Source organism: Chiloscyllium plagiosum, unplaced genomic scaffold (assembly GCF_037043375.1).
Source record: "Chiloscyllium plagiosum isolate Xiang-an unplaced genomic scaffold, Cpla_swu_hap1 HiC_scaffold_37, whole genome shotgun sequence".
NCBI lineage: Eukaryota > Metazoa > Chordata > Chondrichthyes > Orectolobiformes > Hemiscylliidae > Chiloscyllium > Chiloscyllium plagiosum.
This window is the reverse complement of record NW_028270175.1, coordinates 14,561,428-14,576,601: the sequence shown is the minus strand read 5'-3', so window position 1 is coordinate 14,576,601 and position 15,174 is coordinate 14,561,428. Positions and strand designations below refer to the sequence as shown.

The 15,174-nt window shown below is 40.7% G+C and overlaps 1 protein-coding gene across 3 annotated transcripts in view; it reads left to right on the top strand.

Annotated features, from left to right (window-relative positions):
• LOC122540385 (uncharacterized) overlaps positions 1-15,174 on the top strand; it is a 435,023-nt gene that overhangs the window by 396,614 nt on the left and 23,235 nt on the right. For all 3 annotated transcript variants that reach the window (XM_087980369.1, XM_043676046.2, XM_087980370.1), the window contains 6 exons: positions 4,087-4,218; positions 7,687-7,815; positions 8,077-8,205; positions 12,443-12,571; positions 13,138-13,266; positions 14,547-14,675. In XM_087980369.1, coding sequence (XP_087836495.1) covers positions 4,087-4,218; positions 7,687-7,815; positions 8,077-8,205; positions 12,443-12,571; positions 13,138-13,266; positions 14,547-14,675 — 777 coding nt within the window. The remainder of the gene's footprint in view (positions 1-4,086; positions 4,219-7,686; positions 7,816-8,076; positions 8,206-12,442; positions 12,572-13,137; positions 13,267-14,546; positions 14,676-15,174) is intronic.

The window sequence follows — 15,174 nt, the reverse complement described above, 5'->3', positions numbered from 1 at the left end:
TTCCTCCTCAACTTAGTCTTAAATCTGCTTCTCACTTATTTTGAGGCTATCCCTCCTAGTTCTAGTTTCACTTGCCAGTGGACACAACCTCCCTGCTTCTATCTTATCCATTTCCTTCATAATTTTATTTGTTTCTATAAGATCCCCCCTCACTCTTCTGAATTTCAGTGAGTATAGTCCCATTCTACTCAATCTGTGTTCATAAGTCAATGTCTCTCAACTGTGGAATCAATCTAGTGAACCTCCTCTGAACTCCCCCTAGTGCCAGTAAATCCTTTCTCAAGTCAGGGAACCAAAACTTTGTGGCCTCACCAGCACCCAGTGCAGCATAACCTCCCTATTTTTAAACTCTATCCTTTAGCAATGAAGGACAATATTCCATTCGCTTTCTTAGTTACCTGCTGCACATGCAAACCAACGTTTTGTGATTTGTGCATAAAGATACCCAGATCCCCCCACACAGCAGCATGCTGCAATTTTTCTACTGTTTATATAAGAGTCCATTTTGCTGTTATACCTACCTGTTATGTTTCATTTGTCTTTGATCCCCCCTCCCACCAAAGGAAAGACTTTCTCTCTTTCAATGTTGGTAGAAAGGTGTGATTACTTGAACTTTAAAAAGTATATGAGCCATTGGGAAGTAGTGACCATAATACATTAAGCTTCAATCTGCAATTTGAGAGGGAGAGGGTACAGTCAGAAGTGACAGTACTTCTGTTGAATAAAGGGAACTATGGAGCTATGAGGGAGGAGCTGGCCAAAGTTCAATGGTGCAATACCTTAGCAGGGATGACCGTGAGGAACAATGGCAGATATTTCTGTGTATAATGCAGAAGTTGCAGGATCAGTTCATTCCTAAAAGGAAGAAAGATCCCAGGAGGAGGCATGGGCGGCCATGGCTGACGAGGGAAGTTAAGAAACATATAAAGTTAAAAGAGAAAAAGTATAACATAGCAAAGATAAGTGGGAAAACTGAGGACTGGGAAGCTTTTAAAGAGCAACAGAGGATTACTAAGAAGGAAATACGCAGAGGAAAAATGAGGTATGAAGGTAAACTGGCCAATAATATAAAGGAGGATAGTAAAAGCTTTTTTAGGTATGTGCAAGGCAAAAAAATGGTTAGGATTAAAATTGGGCCCTTGAAGACCGAAACAGGGGAATATATTACGGGGAACAAAGAAATGGCATGGAGTCAGCTATTACAAGGGAGCATAGCTTTAAATTAAGGGGGGGTAGGTATAGGACAGATGTTAGGGGTAGGTTCTTTACTCAGCGAGTCGTGAGTTCATGGAATGCCCTGCCAGTAGCAGTGGTGGACTCTCCCTCATTATGGGCATTTAAGCGGGCATTGGATAGGCATATGGAGGACAGTGGGCTAGTGTAGGTTAGGTGGGCTTGGATCGGCGCAACATCGAGGGCCGAAGGGCCTGTACTGCGCTGTATTCTTCTATGTTCTATGTTCTAATTAAACGGGTACTTCAGATCTGTGTTCACTGGGGAAGACAGAAACAATCTCCCTGAGGTAACAGTGGCTGAAGGACCTGAACTTAAGGGAATCTATATTTGCCAGGATTTGGTGTTGGAGAGACTGTTAGCTCAGAAGGTTGATAAGTCTCCGGGGCCTGATGGTCTACATCCCAGGGTACTGAAGGAGGTGGCTTGGGAAATCGTGGATGTGTTGGTGATTATTTTCCAGAGTTCGATAGATTCGGGGTCGGTTTCTGAGGATTGGAGGGTGGCTAATGTTATACCACTTTTTAAGAAAGATGGGAGAGAGAAAGCCAGAAATTATAGACCAGTTAGTCTGACCTCAGTGGTGGTAAAGATGCTGGAATCTATTATAAAGGATGAAATTACGGCACATCTGGATAGTAGTAACAAGATAGGACAGAGTCAGCATGGATTTATGAAGGGGAAATCATGCTTGACTAATCTTCTTTAATTTTTTGAGGATATAACTCTGAAGATGGACGAGGGAGATCCAGTAGATGAAGTGTACCTGGACTTTCAGAAAGCTTTTGATAAAGTCCCACACAGAAGGCTAGTGAGTAAAATTAGGGCGCATGGTATTGGGGTCAAAGTACTAGATTGGATTGAAAATTGGTTGGCTGACAGGAAACAAAGGGTAGTGATAAACGGCTCCATTTCGGAATGATAGGCAGTGACCAGTGGGGTACCGCAGGGATCCGTGCTGGGACCGCAGCTTTTTACAATATATGTTAATGATATAGAAGATAGTATCAGCAATAACATTAGCAAATTTGCTGATGATACAAAGCTGGGTGGCAGTGTGAAATGTGATGAGGATGTTAGGAGATTACAGGGTGACCTGGACAAGTTAGGTGAGTGGGCAGATGCATGGCAGATGCAGTTTAATGTGGATAAATGTATGGTTATCCACTTTGGTGGCAAGAACAGGAAGGCAGATTACAACCTCAATGGAATCAATTTAGGTAAAGGGGCAGTACAGAGAGATCTGGGTGTTCTTGTACACCAGTCAATGAAGGTAAGCATGCAGGTACAGCAGGTAGTGAAGAAGGCTAATAGCATGCTGGCCTTCATAATAAGAGGAATTGAGTATAGAAGCAAAGAGGTGCTTCTGCAGCTGTACAGGGCCCTGGTGAGACCATACCTGGAGTACTGTGTGCAGTTCTGGTCTCCAAATTCGAGGAAACACATTCTGGCTATTGAGGGAGTGCAGCGTAGGTTCACGAGGTCAATTCCTGGAATGGCGGGATTACCTTACACTGAAAGACTGAAGCGACTGGGCTTGTATACCCTTGAGTTTAGAAGACTGAGAGGGGATCTGATTGAGACATATAAGATTATGAAAGGATTGGACACTCTGGCAGCAGGAAACATGTTTCCACTGATGGGTGAGTGCCGAACCAGAGGACACAGCTTAAAAATACAGGGTAGACCATTTAGGACAGAGATGAGGAGAAACTTCTTCACCCAGAGAGTGGTAGCTGTGTGGAATGCTCTGCACCAGAGGACAGTGGAGGCCCAGTCTCTGGATTCATTTAAGAAAGAGTTGGATAGAGCTCTCAAAGATAGTGGAATCAAGGGTTATGGAGATAAGGCAGGAAGAAGATACTGATTAGGAATGATCAGCCATGATCATATTGAATGGCTGTGCAGGCTCGAAAGGCTGAATGGCCTACTCCTGCACCTATTGTCTATTGTCTATATGAGGGCTGGCTCCAAGTTAATCTGGTTAATTGACAGGCGAAAGGTATGTGAGATCCACCAAGGAATACTCAAACATCACATTCATGTATAATTCATCATTACTTGGAAACTGAGGTGAAAAGTTAATGTCTATAATGAAGAGAGAAAACGTGAATATATATTGTCCTACCTACTTGTCCTTCTCCTTGAACTACTACACTCTCTGTGGTGGTGGTGCTCAATAAATATTTTGAAGTATGACATTCAAGGATTTTGACTGAATGTTGTGAAAGAATGACAATATATGTCCAATGAATGGTGATGAGAAGAACTCAGGTTGGTGTTGTTTACCTGACTTCAGCTGTTGTTCTCTCGAATGTGGGATTTGGGAGTAATGTAGAAGTAGACATGATGAGTTAATGTAGATCATACACAGAGCACCAAATGCATGGGTATTGATTCCTGAAACGGTGTGATTGATCCAGACATTTGCTCTTTCTTGGATAGTGTTGAACTTCATGACGATTGATTCAGCTGTCGTTGTCCAGATGAATGGTGAACATTTCACTAAACGCTTGATTCTAAGAATCAGAGTATCGTGGAGTACTCGGCCGCTGCACTATATTGTGCTACTATGTTGTAGTGGTTGGCCAGGTTATAGTTCAAATGCTGATGGTGGGGGACTTGCACAGTTAGTAAGTAACTGTGAAGTCCTGCCAAGAGTCTCCTCAGTAGACAAGCAGGAGACTGGGAGAACACAGCAAGCCAGGCAGTGTCAGGAGGTGAAGATGTCAATGGTTCGCATGTAATCCTTCCTGCTTGTCTATCTTGATTCCGCAGTTTTTTTTTGTCTCCAACCAAGAATCTCCTCAGCATGTTGGCCAGGCCTTTAATCCTCATTTTGTTTCTTTTAAGCCTGTGATGCCGGACGGTGGGGTCCAAATTGTGTGAACACCTGTGACTGCAGGAACAGTGATGGGAGCTGCAACAGTGTCACAGGACAGTGCATCTGTGAGGCAGGTTTTACTGGTCAGCGCTGTGATCAGAGTAAGTACCTTTTAGAAGTATGAGGTTGACAATTACTTAAAACAGTTGCTCTCCCAGGATGCGTATTACATTGCTAAAGGAAATTTCCAGAATCTGGGTGATTCCCCATGGTTTTTGGTTTAAACCTTTGGAGTTCAGTTCGGCGAATCTACCAAATGGGTAAACTCTGCACCAGGTTTGTTTATTCACAAAATGACCTTGATAATGCGCTAACATGTAATGTGCAGAAACTTTACAGGAACAATTTTTCCCTCACCAGTGTCATTAAATCAGCTTCAACTAAAATAATTACTTATTGCATTACTCTTCCTGGGACCTTGCAGTGTGCAAATCAGATATCCCTACATTACAACAGTAACTACAGTAATAAATTGGATATCCCTACATTACAACAGTAACTACAGCAATAAATTGGGTATTCCTACATTACAACAGTAACTACAGTAATAAATTGGATATCCCTATATTACAACAGTAACTACAGTAATAAATCGGGTATTCCTACATTACAACAGTAACTACATTAATAAATCAGATATCCCTACATTACAACAGTAACTACAGTAATAAATTGGGCATTCCTATATTATAACAGTAACTACAGTAATAAATTGGATATCCTACATTACAACAGTAACTACAGTAATAAATTGGGTATTCCTACATTACAACAGTAACTACAGTAATAAATTGGGCATTCCTATATTATAACAGTAACTACAGTAATAAATTGGATATCCTACATTACAACAGTAACTACAGTAATAAATTGGGTATTCCTATATTACAATAATAACTACAGTAATAAATTGGGTATTCCTACATTACAACAGTAACTACAGTAATAAATTGGATATTCCTACATTACAATAGTAACTACACTAATAAATTGGGTATCCCTACATTACAACAGTAACTACAGTAATAAATTGGGTATTCCTACATTACAATAATAACTACAGTAATAAATTGGGTATTCCTACATTACAACAGTAACTACAGTAATAAATTGGGTATTCCTACATTACAATAATAACTACACTAATAAATTGGGTATCCCTACATTACAACAGTAACTACAGTAATAAATTGGGTATTCCTACATTACAATAATAACTACAGTAATAAATTGGGTATTCCTACATTACAACAGTAACTACAGTAATAAATTGTGTATTCCTATATTACACAGTAACTACAGTAATAAATTGGGTATTCCTACATTACAACAGTAACTACAGTAATAACATGGCTCCCCCTTAACCACCTCTTATTCACCTGAACAACTCCCTGTGGTCGTAAATTCATATTCTCGCTATTATCTGAGTTTCCTCTGAATTCCTTATTAGCCATTTCATATTTATGACCCCTTCCTTCCCAATTTTCTGATTTCTAAAGAAAATAAGTCTCGCCTGGTCAGCACTGTAACTGTGATGTACATAAAATCCTTGTTGCATCTGTGCAGTCATGCTAATCTCAGTCTATTTGTTACGTTAGGCTGTTTTTCTTATCAGTCATATTTCAGTTATAACATTGTTCACATCTGGAAGTGATTAAATGTGCAATTGGTCCCTGTGAGCTTGTTTGGCCCAGCACTGTGGCACTTAAAGGTGCACCATTTGAAGCCAAATTCAACAGCAAGCAAGTCAAGTGTTGAGAGAGGAAGAGTAATGAATATCCTTGCAACTGTAACACTTTAAATATTGAACTTCCTCTGCAGCTTTCAAAGTGCTGATAAATATCTTCAAACATCTGCAAAACTGGATTTCAATGATGAATGCTATAAATAATAATTAATATTGGTATATGGGGACCTTGTATGTGCAGTGAAGGAGACTCTAGGTCAGCCTCGAAGTGAAATAACGTTGCCTACATCGCATAATTGTTCTTATTTTTAGTTATAAGTGATGACCTTGGGGTTATAATAGGAAATTGAGATGCCGCTATAGACTCCTGTGCAACTAGCAATTAGATTGATGAATGACATGCATTCAGTTATGGTTTAGTCTAGGTTTAGCAGCTTTCATTTGCAAGCAACATACGGGATACTAGTATAAGAACAAAATACTGCGGATACTGGCAGTCTGAAATGGAAAGATAAAATGCTGGAAACAATCAGCATGTCTTAATGGCACTGAGAGAAAAACAGAGCTAACTAAGTTCTGATGGAAGGTCACTGACTTGAAATTTTGAGTGGAATCTTGTTGAGCCACCTTGCTGATCTACTGGATGGAGAGCAATAAGTTGGCTGCACAGTTTTACCCATTTTGCATATCATATGGTGACAGGTTTACCTACTGCTGGATTAATACCAGCGGTGGTGGGAATAGACCCTTAAGTGGTCATTAATGAGGGTCTCAGTTTATGGTGGTGCAGGATGTTGAATCTTCCTGTCCTAACTTGATTCTGACACAGGCAGGAAGGAGGAGGTTTAAAACAATGCTACCATCCCTCTTCATTAAATACCCTTTCTGTCTCAATAAATGCCCTTTCAACCTCCTGGCACACCACGAAAGAGGGCAGATGATTCCACCAATTAACTTTGTCTCTCTCCTCACAGGTGCTGTCAGATCTGCTGAGTGTTTCCAGCATTTCTTGTTTTTAATACACGAGGTCCTACTGACGGTTATAAACAAACCTTGTTGAAAACTGAGGCCCATTCTACAGGAGTTTGGCAACATGAAATAAAACAACTTCCTTCTTTATGGCTCCTAAAATGCCCTCAAGACATCCCAAAGTGGTTTACTGTCAATGAAACAACTTTTTATTTTGATGGGAAATTTAATAGTCACTTTACGCATGGCAAGCTTTCACCAACATCACATGAGGTAGATAACCAATTATTTTGCTGGTATTTAATGAGGGGTAAATGTTGGCCAGGAGATTTGAAGAAATGTCTCCTTGCTTCATAGCGTTATGTTAATTCCTTTGAATAGTGAAAGGAGATGAGGTTTCACATTTCATCTGTAAGATAGCACTTTCCACTACAAAATGTTCGTCCTGGAGTATTGTGTCTGCTTGGACTATGTGTTAAATACTCTGGAATGGGGCTTGAGTCCACATTTGGACCAAGGTTGCACAAGAAGGAAGAGGTTACAGTGCCCAGTCCACCCTCATTTTTGCTACAGGGCTGGGATCCTACACCAAGTTTCCAAAGTTCATGGGCAGGGACATTACAATTATATTCAAACAGCAAAAATGCATCATCTAACGTCTTTACTTTAGTGATCAACAGCAACATCGAGCAAAGTGTCCACGCAGTGGGCTTAAGTGTTTTTTCGAAGCACTCCGAAAGCTAGTGCTTCCAAATAAACCTATTGGATTGTAATCTGGTGTTATGTGATTTTTAACTACATGTGCGTGATATCCAATGGGAGAAAAAAGTACATGCACAGGAAATTTTTAAAGGGAGCATTGTCCCGAACTCACTTAGAGGATCTCTAACCTTATTTTCCTTTCTTTGCTCAGAGTGCCCTGAAGGGAGTTATGGACCAGGCTGTCGATACAGGTGTCAGTGTGAGAATGAAGGTGCTTGTGACCATGTGAGTGGAGCCTGTAACTGTACAGCAGGCTGGCTTGGAATGTTCTGTGAACGAGGTAGGTAGCAATGATGATGGATTTTTTTCTGGTGCTGTATTTACATGTAAAAACTGAAATATTGTATGAATAGAGCAATTAAGTGGAAAAAAAAGACCTATTGTATCTCTTGATACATTTTGTGAATGGAATATTAGAATTATAACCCGTTGTCTCTCAACCCAATGAACCAGTTGGAAATGTTCCTTTTGTTTCGATGGACATTGGTACAATATAAATGGACTGAGTGAATGTACTGATCTGTAAATGCTTTTTTCCCAGCTTGTCCACATGGGTTTTACGGCATGGAGTGTCGTCAGATGTGTGATTGCCTCAATGGTGCACATTGTAACCATGTAACGGGGATCTGCTCATGTCTTCCTGGCTGGATTGGATTGAACTGCAATCAGTGTGAGTTTACAAGACTGAGTTTTCTGCATTATTATATTATTCTGAATATTTTTAGGGAAATATACAGCTTTGCTTTGTGTTGGCATGATCTTTCCATCCACTTTTTCATTATCATCTACAATTAGAAAATGCTATATCAACATTTCCCATTTAATTGTGCGCTGCTGACTTTTTAATATTTATTCATGGGATGTGGGTGCCACTGGCTGGGCCAGCAATTGTTGCTTATTCCTAGTTGCACTTTAAAAGGTGGTGGTGAGCTGGCTTCTTGAACAGCTGCAGTCCATGTGCTGTAGGTTGACCCACATTGCTGTTAGGGAAGGAGTCTGAGGATCTTGACCCAGCAACGGTGAAGGAATGGTGATGTATTTCCAAGGCAGGGGAGCAAGCAGCTTAAAGAGAAGCTTGCAGATGGTGGGGTTCCCATATATCTGCTGCTCGTGTTCTTCAAGATGGCAGAGGTTTTAGGTTTGGAAGATGCTGTATAAGAATTGGTGGATTTCTGTAGTCTAACTTGTAGATGGTATCACACTGCTGTTTATGTGTGTTGATGGTGGAGGGAGTGAATGTTTGTGAGTTTGGTGACAATCAAGTAGGCTGCTTTGTCCCGGATGGATTTAAACTCCTGACCTGTTTCTGTATTTATATGACTCATCTAGTTTGTTTTCTGATCAACAGTAATGCCCAGGATGTTGATAGTGGGGGATTCAGCAATGGTAATGCCACATCAGGTGGTGTTGGTCATATTCTCTTTTGTTGGAGACGGTTATTGTCTGGCACTTGTCTGGCATGAAGATTACTTGCCATATCAGCACAAGCCTTAATATTGTCCAGATCTTTCTGCATTTTGACATCAGTGTCAGAGAAGCCATGAATGGTGCTGAACATTGTGCAATCATCATGGTGAAGGAAGGTCATTGGTGATGCAGCTGTGAATGGTTGGGCCAAGGATACTGTCCTGAGGAACTCCTGCAGAGATGTCCTGGAGCTGAGATGACTGACCTCCAACAACCACAACTCCCTTCCTTTGTGCCAAGTAAGATCCAGCCAATGGAAAGTTTGACCCTATTTCCATTTACTTAATTATTGCTAGAGCTCTTTGATGCCACAGTTGATCAAATACAGTCACTCTCATCACATCTCTGGAAATTCAGCTTTTTTTCCTCCATGTTTGAACCAGCTGTAATGAGGTCAAGAAGTGAGTGGAACCCAAACTGGGCCTCAGTGAGTAGGTTTTGATCAGCAAGTGCTGCTCATTAGCACTTCATCTTGCATCAGTTTACTGATGATCGAGAACAGACTGATGGGGTGGTTATTGGCCTGGTTGGATTTCTTCTGTCTTTTGGGTACAAGACATATCTGAGCAATTTTTCAATAATCAATAGATGCCAGTGTTGAAGCTGTACTGAAATAATTTGACTGGGGGTAGAGCTAACTTTGGAGTCTTCAGTACTATTGCTGGATTGTTGTTGGGGCCACAGCCTTTGCAGTATCCAGTGCCTTCAGCTAGTTATTGATATCACAGGGAATGCATCTAATTGGCTGAAGACTGGTATCTGTAAGGCTGGGAACTCTGGAGTGGTGAAGATGGATAATCCACTTGGCACCTTTTATTATGAGTGCTTCCCACTGTAGATTGTTGTGAATGATTCACCCATATCTTCTACACTGATGTGTTGGGCTTTTCAACCATTGAGGATGGGGGTATTTTTGGAGCCACTTCCTTCAATGAATTGTTTGATTGTCTGCTATTGCCAACTGGATGTGACAGGCTTGCTGGTTGTGGATTGGCTTAGCTCTCTCTCTGTCACTGGCTGCTTATGCTGTTGGCACATGGGTAATCTTATCATGTAGCTTTATCAGGTTGATACATCATTTTCAGGTATGTCTGTTCCTAATCTGCTGTCCTGCACTCTCCATCGAATTAGAGTTGATCCCCTGGCTCGAGAGAGTGGTGCTGGAAAAGCACAGCAGGTCAGGCAGCATCCGAGGAGCAGGAGAATCGATGCTTCGGGCAAAAGCCCTTCATCAGGATCAGCTCTTGATCCCCTGGTTTGCTGGTGATGGTAGAATGGGGGAAATGCTAGGTTATGATGTTGAAGATTGTGTTGGAGTACAATTCTGCTGCTGTTAATGACCCACAATGCCTCATGGATGTCCAGTCTTGAGTTGCTAGATCTTTTCAAAGTCAGTTCCATTTAGCACTTTGAAAGTGCCACACAATATGATGTAGGTATTCTGAATGAAAAGGCCAGACTTCATCTCCATAGGACTCTAAGGTGATCACTTTTGCCAAAAATGTCATGGACAGATGCACCTGCAGCGGGCAGCTTAGTAAGGATGAAGACAAATATATTTTTCTTTCTTGGTGGTTCCCTTACTACCTGCTACAGATCTTATCTAGTAGCTGTGTCCTTTTAGTTCCAATCAGCTTGATCTGAAGTGGCTCCCCCTTCCCACAGAGCCAACCTCAATGCTTCCTCCAAGTTGTTCAAGATAGAGGATTGCTGATTCATCAGCCAAATAGAGATGGAACAGAGCAATCAGCAGGAAATTTATTTTCTGATGTTTGGTCTGATGCCATGAGATTCAACTCCTTCCAACAGTGACACTACCTCTAGAACCCACCCAAATGGATTATTATGTCAATCGACAATGGATTTGTGATCATCAATAAACTTTTAAGTCAAAATTTTTAATGAATTCAAATTTCACCACCTGTGGTGGGATTTGATGCTGGATCCCCAGAACATTATCCAATTAGTGATATGACCACAATGCCATCACTTCCCCATAATTGCCACAATCTCAATAGCTTTGGCCACTAGGTTCTGTTACTCCTGATTTTGTTGCCAAAGACTTGTTATCATCTACTGACATTGTAGACGTTAGAGCAAATTTATACATACAAAAATATATTTGTTCTACGTATTGCTTTTCTGTCACAGTTTTTGATTATTATATTAGTCGCTCCAACCACGTCCTCCATTTGCCAACAGTACTAAAGTCTGTTTTGACTCTAACAGCGTTATTTTGGTTGGCAGTCAGGAACTAATCAGAAATTGGATTATCTAACTAGTCCTAGGTTAATGTCTTCCAGTTTTCTCCTCTCAAATTGATTTTCATTGACATCACTATTATTCTACAGAAGTGATCCGAAACATTGAGTTGTTAACAGGCTATTTCAATGCAAAGGCATCACTGACAAGTTGAATCCTGATTTCACTTGATGCTCGTACCTGAACCTTTTCCAATTCCTATCTAAAAGACACCTCAATTGCCCTGGAAAGGTGAAGCAGCACTAGTGAACTTCAGAGGGCAATTAGTAATCAGCAAGGATGGGATTCAGTCATGATTAGAGCCAGATCCGAGGTGGGAATCACGGGTTTTCTTCACAAATTAAGTTTTATAACAATTCGAAAAGTCACTTTTACTGACACCACCATTTTATTTCTGTTCTTCTAACTCAAATTCTCAAGCTGTCTTATGGCATTCCTTCTCTCATTCCCTGGATTGCTAATAGCCCAGCAAACAGAGGTCCGTTAGTTCAATTGGTTGGACAACTGGTTTACAATGCAGAGTACGGTCAACAGTAAAGGTTTGATCACTGAGGTTCTCCTTCTCAACCACTACCCTCACCTGAGGTGTGGCGACCCTCAGGTTAAACCAACACCAGACATCTCTCTCTATTGAGATAGCAGCCCTGTGGCCCAGTAGGAATATGATAACTTTACCTTTTAATAGCCCAGTAACATTACCATTATACTCCCATTCCCCTGTATAATTCTATGAGGCTTAAACCAACTTGAATCATTCAAACATTGGTGACCATTCTTTGAGGTGCTCAGACATTAGGAACTAGAATTCCTTCCCGTAAACTATGCACATCCTTAAAGCCTACCCCTTTGACAAAGCCTTTGTTCACTTGCCATAATATTTCATTTTTAAAAATTCTCTTGTGGGGAGTAGGTCTCGCTGACTGGGCCAGAATTTATTGCACAACTCTAGTTGCCCTTGAGAGGGTGGTGGTGAGGTGCTTTATTGAACCTTCTTGAACAAACATGAGTGTTTGTGACTCACAGTGAAATTATTCAATCCTGGCAAATTTTTGGAGATCTACTTACTATGTTAACAATGCTATGTAAATGCTGGTTGGTATTAAGCTGAGCTAAAGTTTTGTGTGCTCGATAGTACATTTTCATCCTTTGTCCTTCGTGTTCTTTCTTTGTTTCTGCAGCATGCCCAGAACATTCATTTGGGGAGAACTGCAGCCAGTCTTGTCATTGTCTAAATGGTGCCAGCTGTGATCATGTGACCGGTCAGTGCAGCTGTCTTCCTGGCTGGACGGGAACCACATGTCAGAGAGGTACATTCTGCTTCACACTACAACCACACAGCCACCTCCCTTTGAAACAGACCACAATAAACATAGGCATGCTCTAAAGTTCCACAGCTTCCCAGAGACCTGCAGAGCTACCCCTCCCTACTTCTCTTCATCAGCCTCCTCTTTTCTTCCTTCTCTGTTTCTCACCGTCCCCTCCCCCTCTGTCCCAACCTCATTCTCTTTGCCTCCTCACTCGCACTATTAGCGTAGGTGTGACAAACCTCCAGGGAAACATCTACTAAAGTTAGAAAGCCTTCACTCAAACCCCATTAGTTTTGTGTAACCAAATGGATGGCATTGCAATGTTCAGAGACCTCAATTATTGTCTGTGTATGTTGGAGAACTTCAAAGTTTACATATACATCAATTGTGATATACCTTTTGCAGGAAATCTATTTCCTGTTTTTTTTTAATGTACTGAAGACTATCTCGACCCAATGGTGTTTTTGGACTGATTTGAGAGCTCACTAAAATTTAGTCTGATGCACAGCATATTTGAGATAAATATAACATCCATATCTAAAGACCGTTTTTAAAACCTTTCCCAGCATGTTCAGCCGGTTTCTATGGTGCCAATTGCTTGCAAAGGTGCATCTGTCGTAATGGTGGAACATGTGATCATGTGACTGGTCACTGTACATGCCCATTAGGATGGACGGGAGTAGCGTGTGAGCTGGGTAAGTAGTGAAAATGAACAAACACTGTTCTTGCTTTGCTTATCTTTACTGTTTGGGTTATGGATGGTTCTGTGGTATGTTTAAAAAGACAAAAAAATGCTGTTATGTATTAAACTGTCCTAAAGTAATGCACAGCCAATATAATACTTCTGATACATAGATAGTATTATAATGTTACTATAAGCAATTTTATAAGTGCTTGTTCAGGAGTACAGAACTTGAATATTGCTGGAAAAGGACTCATTTTGTCGAGGCTTTTTTTCAGGACATTCTGTCTGTCACACAGATGAGTAATGTGGTTTATGAATTTCATTGCCAGTATGATGCTGGCTGTATATTCCAAGGACTTGTAGTTTATATTAAACGGCATGTCCCTTTGGCTATTTGCAATGAGCAGGGTACTAGCTGTAGCCAACCAGCATGTGTTTGGAAAACCCAAACACAGTGTCTAATATTAGATGAGATTCTCCGATTGGATAATGATTGCTAAATAATTTTCAGTAAGCTAAGAATTACGATGACAACCAATGTAAACCTGTCAATCAGACTTGCAGCATGGTGCATTTGTGTGTACTAGAATATATATATATCAGGAAGAAAGAAATAGCATGTGCATGTATTGCACCTGCTTTAACTCAACAAAAAAAATGATAAAAAACAAAAGAACTGCAGACAGTGTAAATCAGAATCAAAAACAGAAAGTGCTGGAAAAGCTCAGCAGGTGTGACAGCATCTGTGAAGAGAAATCAGAGTGAATGTTTTGGGTTGAGTGACCCTTCCTCAGAACGAAATATGATCATCATTCTCTGGTTCATCTTGGAGGATTTGTCATCTAACTGGTGCATTCTCCATGGTAACATCTCGACCAATCAGAATCCACTAGCTAACGAATCAGCATTATTTTCTCATACAGTTAAAAAAAGGTTTTCCCTTTACATTGGTGTTTCTTGCAAGATGAGTGCAAAATGAAAAGCTTCAACAAAATGGGTCTTTTATCAGCAAGACAAATAGTTTCGTTGTTAGTGGCAATTTACAATGAGTTGACAATAAGATAGCCTGTTTATAGATATGTTGTTTGGTGAGAATACTAGGAACTATTCATTTGCTGTTCTTCAAATCTTGCCATATTGGATCCTTTACACTCGTGAAGCTTGAATTTGACTTTGACGGATACAAATAACGTGATTAATTTCTGGTTTGAGGATCAACTGATTTGTGATTTAGCCCTCAGTGGCTAACTAACTTATCGATGTATGGTAACCTACTCTTGATCTTAACAGAATGTACTCCCGGAAAGTATGGTCTGGACTGCCAACTGCTGTGTGACTGCCTGAACGGGGGGCTGTGTGATCGTCAGAGTGGGAACTGTACCTGCCAGCCAGGGTGGTTAGGTGACAAATGTGAAACCCGTGAGTAACATTTGAGTACATCAGCCAGTGGGGGAACACTTTGGAGGCAGTTTCAGCAGCCAATCAATTCTTTCGTTCTCGGTGTATGGGCCTTGCTGGCAAAGCTTCCATTTATTGACCATCCCTAAGATGGTGGGCTACCTTATTTCTTGTCACAGTTTTATATAACTGAATGACGTACTAGATCACTTTGGACCGCAGTTAAGTGTCAATTGCATTGGTACGTGAGGCTGGAGTTGCATGTAAGCCAGACTAGGTAAAGACAACAGATTTCCTTACGTAAAAGAGATTTGCGAAAATGTAGGATTTTTACAACATAGTCACATTTTTGAGTTCAAATTCTCAAACTGCTTTGATGAGATTTAATCTCATTTTTAAAAATTAATTCATGGGGTGTGGACATCACTAGTTGAGCCAGCATTTATTGCCCATCCCTAGATGACCTTGAGAAGTTGGATGGTGAGTGTATTTTGAACCACCCGAAGTCCATTTGATTTAA